Genomic DNA, 27,889 nt, shown 5'->3' with positions numbered 1-27,889 from the left:
AATCGTGATACTAATAAATAAGATAACCAAAAAGGGTCTCTCTTCCTACTCCAACCTGGGGGCGGCCCCCCCCCATGTCACCAGCCTCTCTCTAGTTAGGCAACCTTGAGACTTGGAACTGGGCAGAAGGCCACCGGCCTGGAGCGGTGGGACAAAGGGGTCCTGGGTCCTCGTCACAAGGTCACACATTTGGGCCTGAGGGCACAAGCACTTTTTAAGTGCCTTCTATATGCTGGGTGGTATATTTAGCCCTCACTGCAACTTTGAAGGTAGGTGCTATTATCTCCATTTTGCAAATGAGGAAACTGAGCCAGGGATGAAGTGACTTGCTTAGATTCACCCAGTTACTAAGCATCTAAGGCTTGATGTGTCTTCCTGACACCTGATCCAGTAGAGAGCGCTATCCCTGAAGGAGAGGTCACTGAGTCCTCATTTTCCAGAGAAAGACACTGTGGTCTAGAGGGGTCACACGGAGCCTGGGCCTCCAAGCTCAGCTCCCTGTCCATCAGGCTCCACACTGCCTCTGCCCCTGACTGTGACCTTGGGTGACCTCCCCCCATTCCTCATCTGTAAAATGGGGATAATATCCCTGCCTGGCCCCTCTCCCTGGGGACTGAGTCTCCCCTGAGCTGCTGGAGGCTACAAAGCCCTTTGTAATCCTCAGCACAACATCAGTGGGAGCTCTGGGGAGTACTGAGCTCCTGATACGCATCTAGGACCCGGGGCAGTCGGGCTCCAAGCCAGACCCCAGTCCAGGCCTATGTTGGACCTTAACCCTCATGCTTCAGATGAAGCCTGGGTCTGCTCTCCAGGGACACGACTTCCCCAGGTCTGAGGGAAGGGAGGCCCGGGTTCCCCATCCTCTCTCCCCCTATCCTGGGGTGGAGGGAGCCAGAGTCCCCGAGGATGGAAACCCTGGATGGAAACCAGCTAAGAAGAACTGAGCCAGAGGGGATGCTCTGGCCCGGCCTCTGGGTCAGGGGGTTCAGGAGGGCCATGGGAACAGGTCACGGGCCTGGCAGGGCCTGGGGAGAGATGGCTGGAGGGCCTGCTCTCTCTGCCCTTCCTGCTCAGGCTGAGGGAGGGTTGACTGCCCCATTCTGCCACAGCTACAGTTACTTCCAGGCTGTGTTCCCCATTAGTGTGCGAGCTCCCTGAGGGCAGGCCCAGGCTTTTGCCCTTCCTTGTACCCCCACGTTAGTCCTTAACAAATGCCTGTTAACAGATATGGGAAAGAGCTGGGGGGTGGTCAGAGAATCACAGGATGCAGGCTGTCAGAACTGAGTGGGCCTTGGGAACACAGAAAATAAAATAAATGTCAGGGCTGGAAAGGACTTAGAATGGAGAACACAGGTTAAAACTAGGACCTTGAGATGTAGAACATCCCAGATGAAGGGCCCCTGAAAATGGAGGCCCCAAGAATAACTCACAAGAACAAAAAGAGGCTTACGGTGAGCCTACCACTTTTAAACTCTCACACTTCACTTTCTGGGCTGAGTTTTCTTATCTGTAAAATGGGAATAATCATATTTGCAGTGAAAATGAAACAACTGTATGACATACATCAATAATATACATAACATAACTATCAGATTGCTTACTGCCCTAGGGAGGGGGGTGGTAAGGAACGGAGAGAGATGATTGGAACTCAAAATTTAAAAAGAATGAATGTTTAAAAATATCTTTACATGTAGTTGGAAAAAGTAAAAACTGTTACAAAAAAAAAGAAAAGAGGAGAGGATAGAGAGAGGGAAGGAGGAAAGGAAGGGAGACAGGAAGAGAAGGAAGGAGAGAGGAAGGGAGGAAGAGAGGAAGAGAGGAAGGGAGAGAAGAAGGGAGGGAGGGAGGAAGGAAGGAAGGGAGGGAAGAGAGGAAAGGAGAGAGGAAGGAAGGGAGGGAAGGGAGGGAAAGGAGGGAAGGGAAGGGAGGAAAGAGAAAGGGAGAAAGGAAGGGAGGAAGGGAAGGGAGAGAGGAAGGGAGGGAGGAAGGAAGGAAGGGAGGGAGGGAGGAAGGGAAGGAGGGAGGAAGGAAGGAAGGAAGGAAAGTAAGAGATATTCAAGTTTCCATGTGCACTAAGACTTGGGGCAACCTGTATGCTCTGCAGGGATTGCCATAATCAGAGTAAGATCAGAGATTTAGAGCTTTAAGGGACCTCAGAAGCCATCTAGGCCAATCCCCTAATTTTACAGGTGAGGAAGCCCTAGGGAAGTTAAGTGACATAGTTATTAGCAAATGGAAAGATTTGCACTCAAGCCCTCTGACTGCTGAGCCGACACCCCTTCCACTAGAATATTTAAGAATAAAGATAATCAGAAGGAACCCTTGTGTAATTATAATGAGCTTCTTGAACCCCAAGAAGAGCTAGAAGAAATGCCTCTTTCTTCACCGAAGCATGGGCGACTAGGGGTTGGAAGGCCTCACACTCTGTGGGACTCCCAACCTTCTGGCTCGCTTTGCCGCCTTTTGGTTTGGAGGTTTGTTTCTGGTATAATGGATAGCCAGCTTCAAAGCCAAGTTCAAATCTTGCTGCTGACATATCTTGGCTAAGCACTTAACTGCTCAGTGCTCTAGGCAGCTCTCTAGGACTGATTTGTAGGGGGGAAAAAAAAGGTGTTAAGGTGCTGACCTGCCTGGATAGAGAGTTTCCTCACTAGGGAGTTCCCGACAATCAGATCTGGGATTCGGTGCCTATCTCTCCATTGTTATAAGGGATGGCTCACTGGGTGGGAGAGGGAGGAGGGACATATTGAGTAATGAAACTATGTAAAAATAAGAGACAGAGATTCCAATTGTAAAAGACAAAGAAAATAGTTGCCCAGCCTCTTTAGCATATAGTGATAAGGAAACTCCTTTGGAAACCTTCAAAGATATAGAGGGCCAGGGAAGGGTTACTGAATACTCCCCAGGATCTCCTCTTCCCGCCCCCCCCACCAGCAGGGACTTGCTGGAGAACTGAAGATAGGGTGGGGAGGGGAGCAAGGGGAAATGGGCATCCAAGGAGATCCTGGCAGGGGATCCCCAATGACAGAAGCCTCAAGGGGGGAGAGGGCTTAACAAATGCTTAGTGATTGTTCCCCGACCCCTGCTCTGATATCTAATCGAGGCTCTAAAAGGAGTCGACTCCAAGAGAGTATTATTGAGGAACAGGGACTGGGGTTCGAAGAACTGTGGACAATTATACCTCCATCCCCCTTCCTGAGGCAGTCATGGGAAGAGACTGCCAAGATTCTGGAAGAGTCACGGCTGCTCAGTATTTCCCTCGCTGGCTACTCTCACTTCGGATTCTACGTTTGCAAGGCGGAGGTCTCCAGAACTGAACTAGAACCAGGACGAGGCTCTTCCACCGCCCCGAGCAATGACCCAGAGCCCGGTACCCCGGGATTTGTCTGGCCGTACCATTCCCAGGGACACTGATGCTCACTGTCAAGTGGGAGGGAGGCAGGAGCTATCCAGCTTTGCTAGATCAGGAAAACAGCCACGGGAGAAGGAAGGTGCGTACCAACCACACCCAGAGGCCAAACCTGCTCCCAGGCGTGGGTGCACGGCCTCCTGGAGGCACAGACCTGGTATGTGGGTCAGGAAACACCCTATGGGGGTGAGGATGCCGGCCAGCCAGCTCCCCCTCCCACAGCCCAGGTGGGATGGGTGAGAAGTGGAATCTTTCTCCCCTCAGCTGTCAATCATAGAAAGTGAAGGCAACTGGACTGGAATCTTAGAACGTGGAACACTGGAGCTGGAACCCAGAGTGTCAGAGCTGGGAGAGCCCTTGGAAATGAAAAATTTGCTCCCTCCCTCCCTCCTTCCCTCCCTTAGAAATGTGGAATATCAAAACCGAGATGTTGGAACGCAGATGTCAGAGCTGGAAGGGCCCCCCTCATTTTACAGAAAATGACAGCATACATTTTTTCTGTGTTTTAAGGTTTATAAAACACTATTCTCAAAACAACTTTTAAGTGTCAGTGCGGGGGGGGGGGGGGGGGGGGCAGCTAGGGGGCGCAGTGGATAGAGCACCAGTCCTGAATTCAGGAGGACCCGAGTTCAAATCTAGTCTCAGACACTTAACACTTCCTGGCTGGGTGACCCTGGGCAAGTCACTGAACCCCAACTTAAAAAAAAAGTGTCAGTGCTGAAACATAGATCTCATAGGTTCAGAGATCATTTCTCTGATGTCTTCATTTTAGAAAAGGAAACCAATCTCCAAAAATAACGTCAAAAGCCACACTGACAACAAGTGCAACGATCATCTCCATTTGATGGATGGTCAAGCTCGGGCCCATCCTCCCGAGTTCAAATCTGCCTCAGACACTTCACGCTTCGTGATCGTGGGTAAGTCACTTCACCCTGTTTGCCTCAGTTTCCTTATCAGTAAAATAAACTGGAGAAGGAAATGAAAAACCACTCCATTCTCTCTGTCCAAACCACAAAATGGGGTCATGGAAAATCAAGCACGACGAAACATGCTCAGGCCCAGAGAGGGGAAGCATTCGTCCAAGGTCACACAGCCGTCAGTATATGTCAGCTCCATAGTCTTTTTGTATCGATCTCATAGTGATTTTATTATTTGTACAAGCATCACAAACCCATTTTACAGATAAAGGAATTAGACTGGGGGAAGTTCCACACCCAGGCAGGGGGGACTTGGGAGTACAACCATTGTGTCTGAAGCTCTTGTCCCAGAGCTCCGAGGTAGGGATGACGGTGGAGAACCATTACTGCCTATGGAACCAGTGGGGCCGGACGCCCTCCACGTCTCCCAACCCGAGTGAGACTGGGGATGCTCGGGAGAAGGAGAGCTAACCGGAGGGGGTGTCTGCATGGGAGTGATGTATATAGCACGCTATTAATCAGCCTAATCAGCCAAGCAACACCCCCCTCCCCCGGCCCGCTCCCAGCTTGAGCTCAACCAGATGCTCACTGCCAGGCCTGCTCTGGGAGAAAGGCAGGTTTGGGGGGAGATGCGCTCCCCGAACGTACACACACACACACTCGCACCCTCCTCCTCCTCTCCCCCGAGCTGCCGGGCAGAGCTGCCAAGTCAGTGAAGAGAATAAGATCTGATTTTTATTTTAATCCCGGAGCAGATGCTCTGCTGAAGCTGCCACGAGCGGACACGGCCCGTGCCAGCCGGCCCTCGGCCCCACACGGATGCCCCCGGCCCAAGGGCAGGGAGAGGCCGGGCCGGTACCGGCAGCAGCTCAGGTGCCCTCGGCCTGGGCCGGCCCTCCAAGCCCGAGCGCAAAGGCAGGTGCACCGCGGCCCGCCCGCCCGCCCGCCTCAGGCTCCGCACTGCCCCGGGCCCCTCAGCCAGGCCCCCTCCCCCCGGCTCCCCGCTCCGTGGGCCGGCCCCATTGTCTCCTTGAGCAGGAGGGCGCGTTGGTGAGGAGCTCTGCCCGTCAGTCTAGCACCTTCCCGGGGGAGAAGTGGGGTGGGAGCGGGGAGCACGGATACGGAGGGGTGGGGTTGGCCCTCTGGAGAAGGGCTGGTGATGGCTGCTCCCGAGGAGGCGATGAGAAGCTATTGTTGGGGGGAGAGGAAGCTCCAGGAAGAGGGGAAGAAACGGGGCGATGCTTCTAGTGCGGGGCGATGGGGGCCGCGCCGCGGGAGAGGGAGGGGGAGAGGTCACGGCCGGAGAGGTGGGGGCTTGCTCGCGGGAGAAGCCGCTCCTGAAGGGGCTGCGGAGGAGGGAGGGGAGGAGGGGAGGGGCGCCGCTGCAGGAAGGAGAGCCGTACCCCGGGGATGGGCACCCAGAGGGGCGCGGAGCCGTCTCCCAGTGCCCGGAGGATCCGAGGGCACCAGAAGCAGCGGGGACCCGGGGGCAGCCGTTCTCCGCACCGGCCGTCCCCGGAGCTGAGGTCGCGGCGAGAGAAGGCGCCCGCGCGCCCCCCGGACCCGTGGGGCCAACGCGGCCACTCACCTCCCTGCGGCCCTCGCAGCGTCCTCCTCCAGCCGGCGTAGCCACCTGCGGCTCCGGGCCCGCCGACGCCGACACTGACACCCCTGCGCGCTGGGCATCGGAGCCCCGCCCAGCCCGACCCCGCCCCCCAATGGGCGGAACCCACGCAGCCCACCCCACCCCCGCTCTACCCCTCCCCCCCGGCGCGCGGAGCACACTACCCAGTTGCGGAGGGGGCGGAGCTGCCCGACCACTCCCCCGCCATTGGTACGTTTTGAGCATGGAACTCTCAACCTCCTCTTCTGATTGGCTAAGTTCAGGAAGGCGGTCCGTCTCCCCAGGAGACACTGGAAACGATTTACATACCTTAAAGGGATCTCTCTTTTAAAAAAACAAAAAAATAGGCTCCTGCAAGCCCCTTCCCACAAATTTGAGATCGTGAGAATTTAGGACAAGGAGAGGGAATGACCGTCTCTCCGCTCCACACCCCGACACAGAGGACCAGAGGGACGCTCCATCTCCCCATCCCACTTTTCAGGGCTACTTTCCCTCCCTACCTCCACAAGGGAAAAGATCCGAATTTCCCAGCGACTCGGACCTCACGGAGCAGCCGCCTCCTCCGGCTGTGGCAGCGCCTCCGTTAAGATGTGGCTGCATGACCTCATGGCTGCCGCGAGCAGAGGGAACTTCTGCATGGGGGTGGGAGGGAGATGGGGAGAATCCGAGATTCCGGGAACCATCATCAAGCCCCAGCAAAGGGAGGCAGGAGAAAGGCCCCTGGACCAGAAGCTTGGAGCCCGAGTTCGAGCCTCTGCCTTCGACGTGCTGTATGCCCCCGTGCGAGTGCCCTGCCCACCCTTCTCAGAGGCAGTGAGTCCGCTCAGACTTGTCAAGGATGCCAGCTAGAGGGCAGCTGGGCAGTGGTGGAGCAGCGGCCCTGAAGCCAGGAGGCCCCGAGTTCAAATCCGCCCTCAGACACTCACCGCCTCCTAGCTGAGGGATGGGGCAAGTCACCAGCTTGCCTCCCCTCTGTAAAACGAGAATGGTGTACCCAGCTCGGGCTCGCCGGGATGTGAGCACCAGAGAGCGCGCTGCCAAACTTAATGAGCCGAGGGCGGAAACTGTATCTTCTTGTGGCCTCCCGGCCACCCACTTACAGTACACAGGGTTTATAAGTAGCTAGTGCAAAGTAACAATAGTAAAACTGCAAAGGGCAACCTAGAAGTCACCAACTGTCCCATAAATTAGGGGAGCTTCACATTACTTGCAAACCACTCCATAAAACAGGGGTGCATGGGAGCAACTGGCAACTGTCCCATAAATTAACCCAGGCTCCTTAGGCCAGCTAGACTGAAGGTAACGGCCGGCTAACTGCCTTTAGCCGGGAAGCTTCAGATAAGCTTTAGATATGCAGTCCAGAGCAGCAAAATATTTACTAAAGAATTAAGCGGAGGGAACCGCGGATTACTTTGAAACAATGTAGATCTTAAATAACTAAGCCTAAATTGCCTGGATGATAGTCAGTCTGCTCTAAATCCTATAAAATGGGATCTCAAAGACCTGCCGCCCCGCCCCGCGCCAATCCGGGGTTATATAATTGTCTCTACCCCTCTCCCTCCCCAGGATCTTTCCAACCAGTCCGCCTTCTGCCGTCCCTTATCTCCACTGCATTCGCCTCGGTGCTTTCCACGCCTTGAAGCATTATTCCCCATTTGCTGCCTGGCTAGTGTCAAACACACTGGGCATGCCTTCTCCCCCCAAAATGATCCCCTAGAAATCCTTTAAGGCAGAAACTGGAACTTACCCCACCTAGCATCTACCCCGGACAAGCATGCAGGGTGAAGTCTTTGACAGAAAGCCAGGCCCCTGGATCTTGGGTCTCCCTTACATATCCCCCTTTATCAATACATTTACACTACATAAACACTAATATTTTTTAAACAGATGATTATCATTGATTAGCAACTACTGATTGAGAAAATACATGGCTAGTTACATATCTGCCCTGGAAGAGTGTCAAGATCCAAATAATGAGAAATCCCCTCTCAGTTCTGACTGTGTGTTCTAACAGCCCTCCCAGCTCTGACCTCCTGGGTTCTAACAGCCCTCCCAGCTCCGACCTCCTGAGTTCTAAGGGCCCTCCCAGCCCTGCCCTCCTGGGTTCTAAGGGCCCTCCCAGCTCCGACATCTCGGGTTCTAAGGACCCTCCCAGCTCTGACCTCCTGGGCTCTAAGGACCCTCCCAGCTCTGACCTCCTGGGTTCTAAGGGCCCTCCCAGCTCTGACCTCCTGGGTTCTAAGGGCCCTCCCGGCTCTGACCTCCTGGGTTCTAAGGGCCCTCCCAGCCCTGACCTCCTGGGTTCTAAGGGCCCTCCCAGCCCTGACCTCCTGGGTTCTAAGGGCCCTCCCGGCTCTGACCTCCTGGGTTCTAAGGGCCCTCCCAGCCCTGACCTCCTGGGTTCTAAGGGCCCTCCCGGCTCTGACCTCCCGGGTTCTAAGGGCCCTCCCAGCCCTGCCCTCCTGGGTTCTAAGGGCCCTCCCAGCTCCGACATCTCGGGTTCTAAGGGCCCTCCCAGCTCTGACCTCCTGGGCTCTAAGGACCCTCCCAGCTCTGACCTCCCGGGTTCTAAGGGCCCTCCCGGCTCTGTCCTCCTGGGTTCTAAGGGCCCTCCCGGCTCTGACCTCCTGAGTTCTAAGGGCCCTCCCAGCCCTGCCCTCCTGGGTTCTAAGGGCCCTCCCAGCTCTGCCCTCCTGGGTTCTAAGGGCCCTCCCAGCTCTGACCTCCTGGGTTCTAAGGGCCCTCCCGGCTCTGACCTCCTGAGTTCTAAGGGCCCTCCCAGCCCTGCCCTCCTGGGTTCTAAGGGCCCTCCCAGCTCTGACCTCCTGGGTTCTAAGGGCCCTCCCAGCTCTAATATTCTGTTGTGTGAGACCTTTGACCCTGACTCTCCTGGCCAGTTTTGAGGAGGCAGAGAGAGCCTGGGAGGACTCATGAACCAGCTCTTCCAATCCATATCTGAACAAGACCATGTGCTCCAACATTCTTGAAAATCAGTCAGTCTGTCTTAGCTGGATGTGAGAGAGAAAGCCAGCCTCAGTTTGCCTCATTTGCAACTTCCCAGATTTACTCCTGCTTTGCACCCTCCCTATCTTCCCCATAATGACAGCCTCCCTTCCTCCATTTCTTCCAGACTAAATCTTTCCACTGCCTCCAGCTGATTCTCAAACAGCTTCCCCAAGGTCCTTCACCCATTTCTGGCCTCTCCAGTTCATCAACACCTGCTCTAAAACCCACTGTCTAGACTTAAACACTCCAACCAGGGCAGGATACAGAGGATTTCTAACTTAGGATTTCACAATTCTGTTTTTCCACAAGCTTTTGGTTTCATTTTACAGACAGGAGACTGAGGGCCCAGAGAGAGCTGAAGAGATTTACCCAAAAGGCAAACCCCGATTCTCTTTCTCCCACCAAATTCAGTGCTTTTTCCTCCTCCTCCTCCGGTTCTTTGCCTGAGCTGCTCCCAGGGCTGCAGAGGGCATCAGAACAGATAAACTTCCAAATCCAATCCCTTTTCCATGTCCTGCCGCACCTCCCGCCCTCCTGGGCTCAGCCCATCCTAGTTTATTTTTAGCTCTGAGCCCCAGATATGATGGTGACCAGCCAGCTGTCAGGATTCCTGAGCAGAACATCCTCTTGTCCCACTTCCCTCAGGGCTGAGAAGAGGCCCCCCCGGGGTCCCAGAGCTACTGAAACAAAGCAACAAGGGCACAGAAATACAGGAAGAAAGAAGGCTTGGGGGAGGCAGAGGAACAAAGTACTCTGGGTAGCGACTAATACCTTCTTAATAGCAAAGGGCTCAGGAGCAGGTCTCAAATGGCAGAATCAGAGCCAACTGGGAGAAGTTATAGGGGAGAGATTCGGTTAGAGCTTGCAAGATTGTTAGAGATAAAACGGTCCAGCATCTTCTTAGAGATGGGGAAACTGAGGCTTAGAATAGGGTTGGGGCTTGCCAAAGATCACGGAGTAACTGGTAGCACAGTCAAGCCTGGAACATGGGTCTCCTGACTCCCAGTCTTTCTATTATACCACGATTTAGGCAAGAGAACCAGATCCTAGTCTTGGCTTGGTCTTTTTCTCTCTCCATGCCTCAGTTTTCTCACCTGTAAAATGGGGCAATACTCAAAGACTCATTCTCTGCTCTGGAGACAGATTGTGGCAGTGTGCCCAGTTTTTGTCAGGTTGTCATAGCAACCCTTCCACGCCTCCTCCATCCCCAGCCTGGCATCTGGCGGGGCTGTTCGGCAGGTTCCCACTCCCTCCATCTCCCATATAACCTTATGGTACTTTGGGCTCCCCAGACTTAGCCCAGGACATGAGGCTGGGGTCCAGCTCAGCACACAAATCGCCTCCACTTAGGGAGGATGGAAGTCTAGTAGACAGAAGTCTGGCCCTGGATCGGAGGACGACCCAGGCTCAAATGCCCCCTGCCCGATGACCTTGGATAAATCAAGTGAAATTTTCAGGACCTCAGCTCCTCCCAAAGGAGGATAACGCTACTTCTCTCCCAGGGTTGCTGGGAGGCTCAGGAACAGAAAGCCAGGAGAGCATTTTGTAAACCCTGGGGAAAAAAAAAAGGCCTTACATAAACGTTGCTATTATTAGCAGTAGTGATCCAGAAGACTTATTGATAATAATAATAATCTCACCACCTTTCTGGGCCCTCAATTTCCTCTTCCCAGGAAAGGAGGGCATCCTAGGTTCTTCCCAGCTCTTAATCTAGAACCCCCTGATCAAATTCGGGTTCCATCACTCCTCCCTAGATTGTGGAGGTAAAGTGACTTAATCTCTCTTCTCGAGAACAAGGAGGCCGAGCTGGACCATTTCAGCGTCCCTCTCAGCTCTAAACCCACTGATCTGGGAGAGGAGAAAGGGTCCGTGGGTTTGCTGAGGGGCAGAAGCAAGGGAAGGGAGGATGGAGAGGGACTAAGTTAAGGGTGAGGGGGGAAGGAGCTCCAGAGGTGAAAAAGCTTACTGGTATTGCAGCTGGGAGAGAACAAGACCCTCCTTTGCCCCCTCTATTCTACCCAGGCAGATCCCCTACCTCCTCACCCATTGTGCCACTCACTCCCCTGGTTGCCATGGCAATTCCCCAGCCCAAATATTCAATTTCAGCCCTGATCTTTTCTCCTGGGCTTCAGGTCTGCATCTCTCTGGCTGGCCCCTACCAACTTAAGGCAGCTAAGGGCACAGAGGATAAAGCACTAGGTCTGCAATCAAAAAGACCAGAACTCAAATATAGCCTCAGACCCATAATTAGCCACCTGACTTTTTGCCTCCATTTCCTCATCAGTAAAATGGGGATAATAACAGCACCTATCTTGTAGGACTACTGCAAGGATCAAATGAGATACTAATTGTTAAGCATTTCTGCAAACCTTAAAGTCCTAAATAAATAAGTGCCTAGAAGCTACCATCAGCGTCATTATTATCAAGGTGCTTATTATCTGACCCAGAATGAGCTTGCGAAACCAGTCTCACTAGTTCTGATTCTTGAGGTCATCCACTTCCAACAGAAGAAGAAACTGAGGGCCCAAGCAGCTCCATGACTTGTTCTCACATAGGTGGGAAGCTGCAGGACAAAGGTCAAACCCAGCCCCTCCCCCCCTCCAGATCTGTCGTCCTTTCCATCGAGTCCCATCAGGCTCCTTCCTGGAGCTATTTCTGTGAGCACCGCGGCCCTTCTAGCTTCCCGGGGCTGCCCACCAGGGGGCGCCTCTGACTGTCCCCTCCCTGGCCCTTCCAAACAATCCCAGGCCCCCTCACCTTCCTCATGTCCGTTTCTAACACCCGCCACCCTCCTCCCTTTCCCCACAGCCCAGCTCTGCTGCAAACCCGTCACCCCAAAGCCTGCCTGGCTCCAACTGGTCCTTCCGGCCCCTGCTCCACAACAGGGGTTTCCTCACACAGCCCTCTTTACTCTTTACCTCTTTACTCAGACCAGACTGCGGGCAATCAATCAACAAGCATTTAGTAAGAGCCAGCCCTGGGGCAGCCACAGACCCTCCTCAAAGAGCCGCAAACTCCCCCACCTCCAAGCTCTGCTTACAGGGACTGCTTCGCCTGGAACGTCCTCCTCCCCCCCTTAGGGAATTTAATTCCTCCCTTTACAGACCTACTCAAACTCCCCCTTTACAGACCTACTCAAATGCCACTTCCTCCAGGAAGCCACCCCTGAATTCCTCAATGAGCCTCCTTGAAGTTCCCATCCTCTGGTTCACTCAAGCCGTTTCTGTCCTGAGGTCCCGCCCATTCCATTCCAGAAGGATCTCCCCTTTTAGACCTCACATATAACCCTGACCCTGTGGGCCCCCCCTGGAATTATCTTACTCCAGTGCTCGAAGCCTGTGTTTTTATCTCACGACCAGTGGGACACCCCTGGGACCGTGGCTTATTTACATATTCTCTAGTGTCCAGCACAGGGCACACTGGTCACTTAAAAGTTGGCTGCATCATGCGGTTTTTCCCAGCTCAGAGTCTATGTTCTACAGAGCAAGGTCTCTTCTAGAGATGTCCTCCCAGCCCTGGTGCTCCATGTTATGAAGTCCCTGTCCAGTAACATTCTGTATCCTAAGGGCCCTGGGGAGGGCCTTCCCAGCCCTGACATCCCGGGTTCTAAAGACCCTCCCAGCCCTGACATCCCGGGTTCTAAGGGCTCTCCCAGCTCTGACCTCCCGGGTTCTAAGGGCCCTCCCAGCCCTGACATCCTGGGTTCTAAGGGCCCTCCCGGCCCTGACCTCCTGGGTTCTAAGGGCCCTCCCAGCTCTGACCTCCTGGGTTCTAAGGGCCTTCCCAGCCCTGACATCCCGGGTTCTAAAGACCCTCCCAGCCCTGACATCCCGGGTTCTAAGGGCTCTCCCAGCTCTGACCTCCTGGGTTCTAAGGGCCCTCCCAGCTCTGACCTCCTGGGTTCTAAGGGCCCTCCCAGCTCTGACCTCCTGGGTTCTAAGGGCCCTCCCGGCCCTGACCTCCTGGGTTCTAAGGGCCCTCCCAGCTCTGACCTCCTGGGTTCTAAGGGCCTTCCCAGCCCTGACATCCCGGGTTCTAAAGACCCTCCCAGCCCTGACATCCCGGGTTCTAAGGGCTCTCCCAGCTCTGACCTCCTGGGTTCTAAGGGCCTTCCCAGCCCTGACATCCTGGGTTCTAAAGACCCTCCCAGCCCTGACATCCCGGGTTCTAAGGGCTCTCCCAGCTCTGACCTCCTGGGTTCTAAGGGCCCTCCCAGCTCTGACCTCCCGGGTTCTAAGGGCCCTCCCAGCTCTGACATCCCGGGTTCTAAAGACCCTCCCAGCCCTGACATCCTGGGTTCTAAAGACCCTCCCAGCCCTGACATCCCGGGTTCTAAGGGCCCTCCCAGCCCTGACATCCCAGGTTCTAAAGACCCTCCCAGCCCTGACATCCCGGGTTCTAAGGGCTCTCCCAGCTCTGACCTCCTGGGTTCTAAGGGCCCTCCCAGCTCTGACATCCCGGGTTCTAAGGGCCCTCCCAGCTCTGACCCTCCTGGGTTCTAAAGGCCCTCCCAGCCCTGACCTCCTGGGTTCTAAGGACCCTCCCAGCTCTGACCTCCTGGGTTCTAAGGGCTCTCCCAGCTCTGACCTCCCGGGTTCTAAGGGCCCTCCCAGCTCTGACATCCCATGTTCTAAGGGCCCTCCCAGCTCTGACCTCCCGGGTTCTAAGGACCCTCCCAGCTCTGACCTCCCGGGTTCTAAGGGCCCTCCCAGCTCTGACATCCTGGGTTCTTAAGGGCCCTCCCGGCCCTGACATTTCTGAGGGCCTTCCCACATTCTCAGGTTTGCTCTAACCTTGTCTTTGCTTCCCTAGTGCCTAGTCCCCAGACCTGGCCTTTGCCCCTCAGCCCCACCTTTCTTCAATCCCCAGAAAGGAGCCAGGCCGAGGGTGGAGCAGGAAGTGAAGCTCCTTTTAATGCTGTGTATCAGTGACATTGGTCGGACAGACAACCTGGAAATGTGAGGGATTGGGAGTGGAGGGGAGGAGTGGGGGCGGCCCCTTCTAGCCCTGGGGCCTAGTTTCCACTTCCACTTGCCCACCAGGGAGGTGGTGGCTGGGATAGGGCTCTGGCTGGAGGCTCAGTGGTGCCAGAAGTGTGTGTGCCAGTTGGTGTGTGTGCGTGTATGAGCACCCAGGTGTGCCCACGTATGTGCGCCATGGACGCCCACATGCGCACACAAGACTGAGGGTCAGAGGTGGCCAGGAAGGGCTAGAACTCCACCTTGCAGGCAGGGAAGGTCTCATCCTGCATGGCGACTGTGCTGTTGCTGCCAAGCACAGTGATCCCCAGGTCCTGCTGTCGTCCGTGTGTCTCCTGGTACCACTCGTGCATGGCCAGGGAGTCAAATGTAGGAATGAGGGTCACCTGGAGACAGAGAGAAGAGCTGTGGGACACACCCTGGGCAGGGAGGCCCCCGTGGGAAGTCACCAAGTCCTGGAGAGCTCCAAACACAGGCCCTGAGACTCCGGAGGAGAGCCAGAGAACAGATGCCTCCTCATTGGCAGAAATGTGGTACAGCCACATCCCATTGCCGGGTCTGGAAAGACAAGTCAGAACATCCTCCTGCCCCAAGGCTCGCAGATGACTGGGTCACTCCTAAGTGAAGGCATTTACTTTCCTGGCATTCAGTGCTTCCAAACAAATCCCAAACTTCTCTCCATCACTTTCCCATCTAGAAACTTGGGCTCAAATCCCAGAGTGAATAGCCTCATGGGCTGTAAATACAGCTCAAGCTCATTTAAGTCTGGTTTTGTTTTCCCATCTTGCCACGAGGGTCCTTCACCTGTATCCAAATCTGATTTGCCCTTCCCTGATTCTAAAGACACAAACTTTCTCTGGCTATGTTTGCCAACACAAATCTGGTTTGTTCCCTAGTGGGGAGAGGAAAAGAGTGTGGGCCTGGAATTTCCAGTCATAGACTTTAGAACAGAAGGGAATCAGAGAACATCAAAGTCCAGAGTTTTCAGCTTTTTGCCCTCCTTCCTTGTATTCTTTGCTACAATCAACTATGGCATAAAATAAAATGCATCTACAAAACTGTGGTATAAAATAAAGTGCATCAAAAATTGTGGCATAAAATAAAATGCATCATGCACCTACAAACTGTGGCATAAAATAAAATGTATCATGTATCTACAAACTGGTGTAAAATGCATCAAAAAACTGTGGCGTAAAATAAAATGCATCATGTATCTAAAAACTGGCATAAAATGCATAAAAAATTGTGACAAAATAAAATGCATCATGCATCAACAAACTGTGGCATAAAATAAAATGCGTCAAAAACTATGGCATAAAATAAAATGTATCATGTATCTACAAACTGTGGTGTAAAATAAAATGCATCAAAAATTGTGGCATAAGATAAAATGCATAAAACTTCAAAGGAAAAATATAGATGTACACATGTAGGCTACAACACACATGTGCACATGTATACGTGGGGGGGAGGTGCGTGCAGAGATGTGCATGTACAGGAGGCACACACACGTGGAGTTGCTGGGTAAAGAACTCATTCCTAACTCAAGTTCTGACATAAATGTGAGGGAGCTCCATCGCCACCCCTGGCCCCTCTTCTGACTCCAGGGTCAGGGGGCTTCTCCTGGCCTCCCTGCCTCCCCCCTTTCCGTACCGAGCCCAGAACACCTCCCCATGCCCACCTGCAGGTCTGCATCCCAACACTCCTTCCCAGCCAGCAGCGCGTCCAAGATGCCCCTCATGGCCTCCTCCTTGCCCTGGTCGTGGCCACTGATGACGTAGCAGAGGGCGCGGACTCTCCGGAAAAACTCCTCATCCACAGAGCGGGCACTGGCTCCCCCGGGCAGGTAGGCCAGGTCCAGGTAAACAGGGGGTCCCGGGGGCACAGCAGCTATGCTTGCTCGGCCTGAAGTCAACCCTGCAGAAAGAGGGTGACCTGACTTTCCCCGCTCCCTCTGGCCCACGGGCACAGAAGGCAGAGATCCCACGGGGACAGGGACAGTCTCTGCTGTTGGAAGCACTCCCACCTCCTCCCCACTGGCTTTCCTTGGGCCTTCCTGAGGCTCCCGCCACAAGCTCAAGCCCATCCACCCCAGGAACCCTGCGGGCCATTGGCCAGACCGTGTGTCTGGGACCTTGCCCTCTCGCGGCCTTGGGCTCCAGCTCTTTCCTGAAGTCCATGGCCGCTCCTAGGCTGGCCCAGCCCCGCTCCCCCAGGAGCTCCAGGAACGAGGGCTCTGTTCTCTCGGCCTCCTCCCTAACTCACCTGATGGAGCTCGGGGACCCGTCCTGGCCCCACTGCTGCCCACTGCGCGTCCAGCCACACTCCCCTTGGCGTCAGCACCTGATCGCGGACCCCTGTCCGTGGGTTCACTTCTGGTACTGCTAAGAGGCCCCTTGGCCTTGGAGCCTGGCCCGGGGGCAGCTTTGGCAGGCCCTGGGCTGGGGCCCGTCCGGGAGGGAGCCTTGCGGAGGGAGGCCCGGCTGGCAGTTTCGCGTCGTTTGAGGTGGTCGGGGGGTAGTGTCTCGGGATCCACCATGCAGATGCCTGGCTGGGCGGGCAGGGGGGGTGGGTCTTTCATTGGGGCGGGCAGGGGATCCCGGGAAGGCCCATAATTCTCTGTGTCCTCCTCATCTGAGTCTGGGGCCAGCGAGGGCCCATCTTCTGCCGTGGGTGGGGGGTCTGAGTCTGAAAGGGTGGGCAATGACTCGCTCACTGAGGTGGGCGGGGTCTCCTCGGGGTGCCCTCCGCTGCCCCGGTGCCCTCGGGCCAGCTCCTGGGAGCGAGCGCTGCTGTCATTGGAGATGTCCCGGGGGCTGGCTGGGCCCCCAGGGGTCAGAGCTGACTTGGGGTGCTCAAACTCACAGGGGGACACCAGGCACAGATCCACGTCGTGGGGCGAGGCCGAGCGTGGCGGCCGCGTGGCCGGTGCCCTCAGCGGGAGGCTCAGCCCCACCTTGCCCGGCTCTACGTCACCAGCGGCTCCTGAGGGGGGCAGTACCTGCTCGAAGGACACCGACAAGGACTCATCCACCTCCGTGGAGTGTGGGGAGCCCACCTCCGCTGGCAGGGAGGGCGTGGTGACCGTGGGGGAGACATCCGGACCCGCTTCGCGGAAGGGGCTCAGAGCCAGCCGCTCAGCGCCCTCGGGGGGCCTCCGGGGGCCAGCGGGCGAGGGCGTGGGGGCCGCTGAGCTGGAGGGGGACATCAGCTCCAGGGTCTTCTCCTCCGAGCTGCCGCCGCCGCCTCCGTCCTCACCAGCTTCCCCAATGTGGTTCATCAGACCCTCCAAAGGCGGAGTCAGGCCCAGGCCCAGCTCTGGGCTCTGCTGCCCAGGTGGGGTCTTGGCCAGGGGCGATGGGGAGCCTGGGGCTGACGGAGGGCAGCCATCGCTGCAGCGGAAGATGGATGGGCTGTCCCCCTCAAGGGCAGACCCAGCTCCTGGGCCCGGGGTCCTGGGAGGTTCCCTGCTTTTGGCGCTGCCCACCCTGGAGGCTCCCGGATCCTTCAGGGCTGCCCGAGCAAGGCCCTTGTCAGCCGCCTTGGTGGGGGGGTGAACACCGCTCCTGCGTGTGCTCCCGGGTCGCGAGGGCTGCTCGGCGGCTGCTGCAGATGGACGGCGGCCGGGGACCCTGGTGGCCCCCGCCTTCTTATCTTCGGCTCGGGGATCCTTCTTGAGGGGCTCGGCCTTGGGTTTCCCCTCTGCCCTGGGCTCTCTCTTGGGGACTCCTTCCTCTCTCTGGGCGGCCCGTTTCTCTTCCTTGCGTGCTGGGGCGTCCCCCCGGGCACCCTCCTTCTTGGGGGGGAGGCTGCGCTCCTTGCCCGGCTTGGACGGCTCCTCTGTGGGCCCCCGGGGCCGGTCCCTCACCGAGGCCGGTTTGACCTCCTTCCTCTCGGCCCTAGCCGGCCGGGACCCATCGGCCAGGCTGCTCCTGGACACGGAGCGCAGGCTCTCCTTGCTCTCGGCCCGGCCCGGAGTTGGGGCCGGGGCCTCCAGGTCCTGGGGGGTCACCACGGGCTGGCGGAGAAAGGCCAGGTGCTGGAGCTTGGCCAGCCCCTCCAGGAGCCGGCTCTGGGGGGTGCAGCCAGGGAAGAGCACCCGCACAATCTTCTCTGTGGGGCTGGCGGGGTGCCAGACCAGCAGGGCGCAGGCGGATGCTGCCAGGCTGGGCAGGGCCGAGTCCCGGCCGGTCCCGGCCCGCGGAGGGTGAAGCACGTACATGTCCAGCCGGCCCACACCCATCTTCAGGAACAGGACCAGGGGCTCGGAGGGCACCAGGCTGCGGCACAGGGGCGTGGGCGCGATGCCCAGCCGCTCCAGGTAGCCCAGCGCCAGCCCCGCCTCGTCGTCCCCCCACACCGGGCGCCGCTCCCCCGTGTTGAGGAACACCACGCCCAGGTCGGGGGAAATGAGGTGCCGCAGCCAGTCCTCGCTGCCCCGCCCGCCGCCCGCGGCCACGCCTGCGGCCTCCTCGTCCCGCTCCGCCAGCTTCCTGCGCAACAGGCTGTTGATGCCCGGCAGGCTGTCGGCCCGCGTGGCCAGCACCGCATCGACGCGGTCCAGGTGCCTCACGAGCTTCCAGAAGCTGGACCGCGCGCTCGAGCCGCCGTTCACCAGCACGGTGAAGCCATTGACAGCAAAGAAGGCGGCGTCACCCAGGCCGCCGGGGAAGACGTAGCAGCACGGCCGAGAGATCTTCAGGAAGCCCGCCGTGGCCGGGGGCTCCAGCAGGTCGAAGGGCGAGGGCGGCTCCAGGGACTCAGCCACGTACTCCAGGAACTCGCGCAGGCCCTCCGACTCCGGCCGGTGCCCGGGGGGGTTCAGCTGCAGCTGGACAAAGTCCTGGAGGCCGGAGCCATCCAGCCCGGGGTACGCCCACTCCCCAAAGTCGGGACAGGTGATGGTGAGCCTTGGGAGGGCCGAGGAGGGTGCAGAGCTCCGAAGGTCCTCGATCTAGGGGAAAAGAGGCGAGCCTGAGGCCCTCTGCACCCAGAGGCAGCGGGCATGGGGCCCTCCCCAGCTCCCTGAAGGATCCAGGAAAGGTATCAATACCCCTGGAATGAGGGGAAAGACATGAGCTGTCTGGTGGGAAGTGATGGGGAGGATGGGGGAGGAGAAAAGGGAGGGGAAAGCTGAGGCAGGGAAGCCTCCTCCCAAACCCCTGCCCAACCAACACCTGCTCACCTCTTTCTCAGTCAGGATCTGGAAGAAGTGCCGAGGGGAGAAGCCGCCCGTCTGCAGCAGGAGCTCCCCCGTCTCCTCCACGAAGGGGCCGGCCAGCACCAGCAGCTTATGGTAAGAAGGCTCCAGGAGCAGGTTACGGAGCTGGGGCAGGGAGGGGCGTGAGTCAGCACATGCCCTTTAGGGCCTCCCTTATCCTCTTCTCCCCATCCATAGCCCATCATTCCTCCATGGCCTCCCACCTCTGAAACCCCCAGAGGTAGAGATGATCAACCAGTCCAGGGGCTAAGGGGCACATGGGAGGTCCCTCCTCCCTGCCCCCAATGCTAGGGCCTCCCCTCCTCCATTACTGTCCAGCTACATTCTCTAGACCTTGCACAGACAATTTCTTTTTTGCACGATGGCTCTCCTCTAAGACTGACTCCCTGGTGGGAGGCCAGCGAATACCCGTTCTTTGTAAGGAGCCAGATACGCAATCCTGACAGCTGACTGACAGGAAGACCAGGGGCTTTAGGAATGGGGATGGGGGGAAGTGAGGTTCAGAAAAAAAGAACAGACTCCTCTCTTAAATCTTCCCAGAGCAAACCTCTCTCATAACAACAGCTCTTCCCAAATTGTCACGTCCTCAACCCCAGCGCCCACCTCGTCAACAAGGGACTTGTCCGAGGGGTTCAGCAGCACCAGCGTTTCTAGCTCTTCTCCCCGGTGATGGAGGCTTCTTTGACCTGAGAATAGAACATGGGAGGACAGAGCCGGGAGGGCCCTTAGAACCCGGGATATCAGCCCTGGAAGGGCTCTTAGAACATATGTAATGTCAGAGCTAGAAGGGCCTTAGAATCCAGGATGGCAGAGCTGGGAGGACCCTTAGAACCCGGGATGTTAAAGGTAAGAAGTCTCTTAAAAAAAGAAAATATGAGACTTGGGAGGGCCCATAGAACACCGAATTCTAAACCCAGGAGGCTACCAGAACATGTATAAAAGGACACAACATCTGTGACTTGTGTCTAGCTAATCAGAGATTGAGATTCAAACCCTTGGAGGGAGGGGTGGAACACAAGTCCACCCTCTCTCCCCCCTCCCCCAACATCACCTCAGACTGAAGCTGGATTCATCCCCCAGCCAGCTGGCCAGAGATTCAGGACAGGAAGCCTGGATTTCAACAAGACAATGCAAGTCGGACACTTCCTTCCCACTGGCTAGGAAAGGGAAAGCAGGCTGGTCTCTCCCTGTGTCACCTGCATAGGATCAAGGACTGGGGTCCCGTGCTCATTGGGCAGGCACTGTTCCACCCTGGCAGATGGGGGGACAAAATCTCTACACTCAAGACCCATATGGTCGATCTGATCTCAGGGTCAGGCCCTGTCTTGTACCCGAAGGTCTGGGGCAAACAACCAGGCTTTTCTACTCCTCCCATGGCCAAGTCTGTGCCAGACAGCCACTCAGCAAACACTTGTGGGCTCTCAGCAACCATTCTTCCTACTCCTTTACCACCCACTCCAGATACCTGGGGAGGGCAGGGAGCTACGTGCCAGCCCACAGAGTGCTTGGATCCTAGGGAGCTTCTCTGAAACCGGAGCAAGGACCAATAATGGGGCCTGGAAAGTGTGGCTACCTCCTCACCACCCAGGCCAGCTACCCTTTGATGCCCCTTAGGGCCTATCTCAGGGCCTTTGAGGAACATAAATCCTGATGAGAAAACAAGGAACAGGTGCCCAACCACTAGGAGCACGAAGGAGACAAGCCCTGGCCTCTGCCTCTGGTCCCTTGAGCCCTAACCTCCCTGGCTCCCACCGGGGCCGTGTGTATCTCTCTGGTGGCTCTCAGCAGAGGGCCAGAGGCAGGATCATAGCAGAAAGGAACCTCAGATCACCTAGGTTAGAATCCAAGCCCCTCATGTGACCCACAAGGTCACCCAGGGATGAATCGATGAACGAGCACTTATGCGAAAAACACAGAAATCCACCCTATCCTCATGTTTCTGTTCTAACCAGGGCACAGTCTCGCACACATGTGGGCACAGTGTAAAAAGTGAGAGAACATAACCTTGAGGAGAAAAGCCTGAGTGGCCGGGAGGAGCCTCTGGAAGAAGGAAGTGACAGAGTCTGCAAGAAAGTCAGGAGGGAGAGCATTCCAATCAATTGATAAATATTTATTTATGTGTGGGCACTGTGCTAGAGATACAAAAAAAGAGGTAAAAGATAAGGAGCGTACAACTGAATGGGAGAAACAACGAGCAAATATGTGAACAAAATTTTAAAAAATAAAGCAGTCATTAACAGAGGAAAGGCACTGGGGTTGGGGAGGTCTTCCTGTAGAAGGAGTGAGAGACTTAGAGGAAGCCAGGGAGGTCAGTGGTCAAAGCAGAGAAGGGAGGGTTCCAGCCGTGGGGGAAAGCCAGAGAAAAGCCAAGAGATGAAGGGAAGAAAAATCAAGAAGCCCCAGATGCCAGCTCCATAGCCAGTTCTCTTCATTGTCCCCCTCAGGAACTGCTGCTACTGCTCAGTTAGGCCATGGGCTGAGCCCTCAGAGCCCACAAGGAAACCTCAGGGCTTTCAGGCTCTGTTAACTTTCCATTTCCAATTTTATGACTTACCACTACATTATTAACACTTATATTTGTAATATCTAAATATTAAAATATCCACATGATACTAATAACCACATCGCTTCTTCCCTCCAGCCCACTTCCCCTCACACAATCTTCTAAACTTGGAGATTTGCTGCCATGCATGAAGTCAGGTATTAGAGAGGGAGCCCTAGGCTTGGAGTTCAAATCCTGCTTCTGACACTGAGTTTCTTGGAATCTCACCTAGAAAATGGGGAGGTGAAAAAACAATGCAACAAAGCCATTCCAGGATCGTAACCCTTGAATGAGAAGCCACGTGCATGTACTTTGTAAATGTTAAGATACCATGCAAAGGTCAGTAAGTATTCCAGTTTACAGATGGGGAAACTGAGGCCCAGTATGGGTGACTCAAAGTCCCAGAGTGAGTAGAGTTAGATTCAAACTCTGGTCCTCTGATTGCAGTGGAGTTGTTGCTGGTAGTGATGCTGGCGGTGTTTTTGTTGGAGGGGTTAGTGGTGATGGGGGTGCTTCCATGGTCTCCACACTGAAGACTCCAAGCAAACCCGTCCAATGTTTTTCATTCCCAGGGAAATTATAGTCCAGTTCTCAAGTCCATCCATCTGCCTTGCCCCAGGGGCACACTCCATCTGATACTGCCTTGGCTTGTCCTGTCCCTCTCACTGCCTAAAATGATTCAAGGGGCCTTTGTGATTCCTTATTTGCTCTGGGCCTGTCCCTACATCAGATCCTCCTAAACAGATCATCTAATTCTTTTAAATACCTTAAGGCAGCTGCCATAGAGCTTGCCCTTCTGCTCTCTGACCTAAACACTTCTTTCAGCTGATTCTCAAATAGGATGGACTGGAAACCCTCTACCATTCTGGGTAGTTCTGACATCACCTCCAAATTACTCATCTCCTTGCTAAAACATGGCGCCCAGAACTGAATGTGTGGGATGGATTCTGCCCTCCATCAAAGCTAAGAGTGGAGCTGATGGATATTCCCGGTCGGGGACAGAAGCGGAGTAGGGCAAAAAATCCGAAGAGAAGAGAAGGGAAGTTAGGGTGACTGCCACACAGAAAGGGAATCAAGAGTCCAGCTTAAGCCCCTTACCTTTTACAATGCTGGAGAACGTAGCTGAGTGACGGGAGACAAATATTTTTAGCTGTTCATCCAGGTTACAGATTCCTGGGTCAACATCCCAAGAGCGGATCCCTGTTGTGGAGAAAAGACAGAATGGTTACTCTGGTCCTCTCCTCACAAAATGCCCCCTTTAGCATCTCTAAGGGGCCAGTTTGGAAGATGGATTCCCAGCCTCCTCCTATCCTGCTACAGCTTTTTCTTTCTTCCTCACAAAATTCTCTTTTTGTCCAAGGAGGTGAGGAATCCTTAAAGCTAGAAAGTCAGAGCTGGAAGTATGAAGAAGTATATACCTCAGGACAAAACATCAGAAATGGAAATATGAAGAATTATGTATATACCTTAGGACAAAAAGATCAGAAATAAAAAGCATTCCCAAAAAATAAATAAATAAAAACATCAAGGAAAAAAAATCAGAAATGGAAGTGCAAAAAAGTATATACTTTAGGACAAAGAACATCAGAGCAGGAGGTATAAAGAAATATATACCTCAGGACAAAATCATCAGAAATGGAAGTATGAAGTATATACCTCGGGACAAAGACCATCGGAGTTGGAAGGGCCCCTTAAATGTTAGAATGGCAGTCAGCGATGGAAAGACAAGCCCATTCATGACTACCGGTAGAGATGTGAATTGGTCCCACCACGGTGAAAAGCAATTTGTAATTATTCAAAGAAAGTCACACTCCAAGAAAGTGTCCCTATCCTCTGATCCAGACATTCTCCTGCTAGGCATGTGCCCCAAGGAGGTCGGTGTATTCAAAGAAAGGTCCCACAAATGCCAAAATATTTATAGCAGCCCCCCTTTTTTGTTAGAATAGAAAAACAGTGGATCCTCCTCACTTGGGAAATGGCTACACAAATCGCTGCTAATGAAAGTGATGGAATATTATTGTGCTGAAAGGAACAACAAACATGACGAATACAGAGCAAGGAAGCAACCAGAGCTGGGAAAGCAGACTATGCGATGGACCACGACAATGAAAATGGAGAAAACAAAACTTCTAGAAACGAATGCTGAGAAATGATAACGCCCAAGCTTGATTCAAAGGAGAGATAGAAGGCACCTCCCTTTTTTTCAGAGGTACACTTGAGGTGTGGAACGCTGCAGATAATGCCTGACTTCTATCAGCTGGTTAGTTTTGTTAAATACTCTCCCCACCCACACGACCCCTCTAGAAAGATAAGACTTTTGGGGATTGTGGGGAGAAATAAGGAACGCACTGGGAAAATGAAGAGATAGAAAATCAAAAGATATCAATAAAAACCTATTAAAAAAAAAAAACAGAGGTAGGAGCAATCCTGTTGATTCAATCTTATTCTACAGCAAGAGAAACTGAGGCCCAGAAAAGAGGTCTTTGTTCAGTTACATCATATCAACAGGTGTGGAATCAAAAATGAATCGCTGAGCCCTGTTGAAAATTCTGTAGAAGGGTAATATAAGGTTATCTCAGACCTTCCTTCCCACAATCCCTCCCCTTCAAATCTCTGATGAAGGCCTATCCTAATAGCTTACATCCTCAGGACTTCTGACTTTGTAGCCTTTCATGTTACATCTCTTCTTGCCACAGGAGGCGGGAACCCTGCTGACCCTGAGCTAGGAACACACATGATTGCTGCATTTCCTTCTCCGCCAAACACGTGGAGATAGGGTGGGGTGATACTGGGTTCCCCTAACCAGAAAAGTATAGGCTAGAGATAGTTGTCCACTGGACACAAAGTGGAGGGCAAAGGGCTCCTGTGAAAATGGATATATTCTATATGTTCGTGTCCTTCCCAGAGTGTGTTCCAAAGAGCTTCCCAGCTCTGACCTCCTGAATTCTAAGGGCCCTCTAAGCACTGACATCCCGGGTTCTAAGGGCCCTCCCAGCTCTGATCTCCTGGGTTCTAAGGGCCCTCCCAGCTCTGACCTCCTGGGTTCTAAGGACCCTCCCAGCTCTGACCTCCTGGGTTCTAAGGGCCCTCCCAGCTCTGACCTCCTGGGTTCTAAGGGCGCTCCCAGCTCTGACATCCCAGGTTCTAAGGGCCCTCCCAGCTCTGACATCCCGGGTTCTAAGGGCCCTCCCAGCTCTGACCTCCTGGGTTCTAAGGGCCCTCCCAGCCCTGACATCCTGGGTTCTAAGGACCCTCCCAGCTCTGACATCCCGGGTTCTAAGGGCCCTCCCAGCTCTGACCTCCTGGGTTCTAAGGGCCCTCCCAGCCCTGACATCCTGGGTTCTAAGGACCCTCCCAGCTCTGACATCCCGGGTTCTAATGACCCTCCCAGCTCTGACATCCCGGGTTCTAATGACCCTCCCGGCTCTGACCTCCCGGGTTCTAAGGGCCCTCCCAGCCCTGACCTCCCCGGTTCTAAGGGCCCTCCCAGCTCTGACCTCCCGGGTACTAGGACTTTCCGAGTTCTAGGACTCTGACTTCCTTCAGGAGCATACTGTGTTTACACCTATCTATAGCTTTTATGAACAGAGATACTTTTCTTACTCAGAGCGAGTCCTTCAGAGCAGGGACTTTCTCTGTACACCCAGTGCCAGCTCCAGGGAAGCACAAACTAAACGCTCACCGACCAAAGCCCCTCCAAGCCCCGATTCTGTTTTAATTCAATGAACATATTTCTGAAGGGGTTACTGTGTCCGAGGAAGTGGGCAGGAGATACACGAAGAAGATAATGTCACCGGACCCTGCCGGATCAGGGCATGAGGAGGCAGACGGGGGCGGGGGCAGGTGTGTTACGCAGAGGCTCCAAGCTCCGTCCGTTCGGAGACCCTGGCCGGGACTCTGCTATTTGGAAAGCGGCTCCAGCAGCTGCCTTCCACCTTGCAGCTGTGACTCAGAGGGAGCCGGTGCCAAGGCCCCCCCAGGGCAGGGCCGGGCGAGCCCGGCCTCCTCCAGCCCCACCCCAGCAATTAGTGCAGTGGGAAGCCTTAGGGAATGGATTCTCAGGCGAGCTTCCCTCCTGCCCAGCAGAAGCCCTGACCCCGAGTTCGGCGGGCTGGTTTGTTTTCTCCCCTTTCCTTTCTCCACATCTCGCTAGTTTTGTCACCAGAGGGGAAGCCAGCCTTTAGGAAGCATCTTCTGTGGGCCGGGCGGAGTCCCATTTGTGGAGGGCAAGGTCAAAGGATTCTCCCCACGCCCATGGGGGAAGCCATCAATATCTGCAACCATGTAGCAACATTCCCCGGGCCTCCAAGGGATGAGGCGAGCACCTTCCCCTTCACTCTCATCTGCCCCTGCGGGACTTCGGGAAGGAGGCTGGGCAGGCACTGTGCTCCCGAGTCCAAGACCAGAGCTGCAGTCCGGGGCAGGGCCGTGCCCATTTTACAGACGGCTGCCCGCTCCGGAGCTGTTAGGGGATTGCCTGCGTTCACGTGACTCCTGAGCGCCCAGCGGGGGAGCCCTCTTAGGTGCCCGCAGATGGAGGCCACCTGTGAAAAAGAGGGAGCTGCCCCGGCTCCAAATGCGTGTCTATGACCCTCCATGAGGAGGGGGCGGGGGCGGGGTCTTTATTTGTAGCCCGGCACACAGGAGGTTGGGGGAGGCGCAGCCTTGTCTCTGCCCTACAAACTTTTAAACAGCGCCGGCCGCCATCCCTGGGGAAGAGAGAAGCAGCCGCCTCCGCTCCCGGACACCGCCTCCCGGTCCGAACATCGGGACTGGGAAGAGACACTGAGGCCGCGGGGCGTGCGGCGGTTACGGCGGGGACCAGAGCGCGGCCCTCCCGGTTCCTCCATCCCAGGCGCCTCCCTCCCACCCTCCTCCCAAATAACGGAACTCCGGCCTCCTTCCTCTCCCAGCTGCCCGGGCGGGCCAGGAGACGGGAACAGCCCGGCCAGGCCCGGCCCCGCCGCCCCTCCTTCGCCTCCTAGGGCCCCGGGGCCAGGAAGGGGAAGAGCCTCGGGGGCAGGGGCGGTGGGGGTACACGAGGGGCCCCCGATCATCCCCACGCGCCCCGAGCACTCGGCGCCCCGCCCCCGGACCTCCAAGCGTGCCCACGAGGATCTCTAGCGTGGCCTTCCGGAGGACTTCCAAAGGCGCTCCCCCGAGGCGGCGCTCCCCCGAGGCGGCGCTCCCGGCGCAAACCCCCGAGGAGCGGGACTTCCAAGTGTGCGCAGAGACCCCCGGGCGCACCCGTCCCCGAGAGGAGCCCCACGGGAGGGCTCTCCCAGCGCGCTCCCCAGGAGGAGGAGGGTCTCCGAGTGCAACCCCCGCCCCCCACTCCAAGAGCATCCTCTCCGGGCGGAGGGTCTCCAAGCGCATCTCCCCCACCTCAGGAGGACTTCCAAGCGCACCCGCCCGGGGGAGGGTCTCCAAGCGCGCGTCCCCCTTCCCCCAACACGGGGGATCTCCAGGCGCCCGGCGCACGCAGCCTGGCCGAGCTGGGCCGGGCTCACCTCTCTCCAGCTGGGCCAGCACCGGGCGCAGCAGGCCCGGCCGGGCGCACTCGCCGCCCACGATGACCAACAGCGAGCAGCGGCTTCCGCCCGCCGGGGCCGGGGGCTGGGGCTCGGGCTGGGGCTGCAGCCGTCCCGGGATCGCCGGCCCCGCCACCGCCGCCGCCGCCATCTTCAGCCCCGGGGCCGTGACGTCCGGAGCAGACTGTCTCTCCGTCCTCCCTCCCCCTCCCGCCGGTCCGAGCCCGCCCTAAGCGCTCCCCGGGCCCCCTCGCCGCCCCGCCCAGTGATGTCATCGGCAGCCAACCAGCGGAGCGTCAGGGGTGGGGAAAGATTTAGGCCCCGCCCCTTCCTTAAAGGATCCTCTAGATGAACCATGGAGGGAATTAGATGGATAGAACTGGAGGGATTGGTGGGGTCCAGAGGGGGCTTGGGAAAGGGAGGAGCAAGTTAGGCTAGGCCTTGTCTGCCAGTCTCCCCTGCTTGCATCCCCTCCCTGCCAGTGTCTTTGTCTCCTAGTAGTACTAGTTGTACTACTATACCTTACATCACGTTGTATTCCAGCATATTAGATTGTTATATCACATATTAAGTGATATTTTGCAAACATTAAAGAACTATAGAAGGGCTGCCATTATTGCCTGACCTATTACGTCATATTACATTACAATATTGAATAGT

General features: G+C 55.8%; 2 protein-coding genes across 4 annotated transcripts in view; both read right to left on the bottom strand.

Moving 5' to 3' along the window:
- Nucleotides 1-6,005, bottom strand: part of FCHO1 (FCH and mu domain containing endocytic adaptor 1) — a 48,060-nt gene extending 42,055 nt beyond the window's left edge. For both annotated transcript variants that reach the window (XM_074302217.1, XM_074302202.1), the window contains exon 1: nt 5,915-6,005. The gene's annotated coding sequence lies outside the window, so the exon portion shown is untranslated. The remainder of the gene's footprint in view (nt 1-5,914) is intronic.
- Nucleotides 6,006-13,844: 7,839 nt separating this feature from the next.
- MAP1S (microtubule associated protein 1S) lies at nt 13,845-27,431 on the bottom strand. Of its 2 annotated transcripts, none has more exons than XM_074302184.1 (7): nt 27,209-27,431; nt 22,797-22,898; nt 19,760-19,842; nt 19,121-19,261; nt 16,201-18,889; nt 15,617-15,852; nt 13,845-14,321 (listed from the first exon to the last, which is right to left on the bottom strand). In XM_074302184.1, the coding sequence occupies exons 1-7, from the start codon at nt 27,378-27,380 to the stop codon at nt 14,166-14,168; spliced, it is 3,579 nt and encodes a 1,192-aa protein (XP_074158285.1). In that variant the 5' UTR covers nt 27,381-27,431; the 3' UTR covers nt 13,845-14,165. The 2 variants fall into 2 exon arrangements, with proteins under 2 accessions (XP_074158285.1, XP_074158291.1); XM_074302190.1 differs by having other exon boundaries at nt 15,617-15,840.
- Nucleotides 27,432-27,889: the final 458 nt, after the last annotated feature.

This window comes from Sminthopsis crassicaudata, chromosome 1, assembly GCF_048593235.1.
Source record: "Sminthopsis crassicaudata isolate SCR6 chromosome 1, ASM4859323v1, whole genome shotgun sequence".
NCBI lineage: Eukaryota > Metazoa > Chordata > Mammalia > Dasyuromorphia > Dasyuridae > Sminthopsis > Sminthopsis crassicaudata.
The sequence above is the reverse complement of the archived record's forward strand: the minus strand, read 5'-3'. Positions and strand labels throughout refer to the sequence as shown.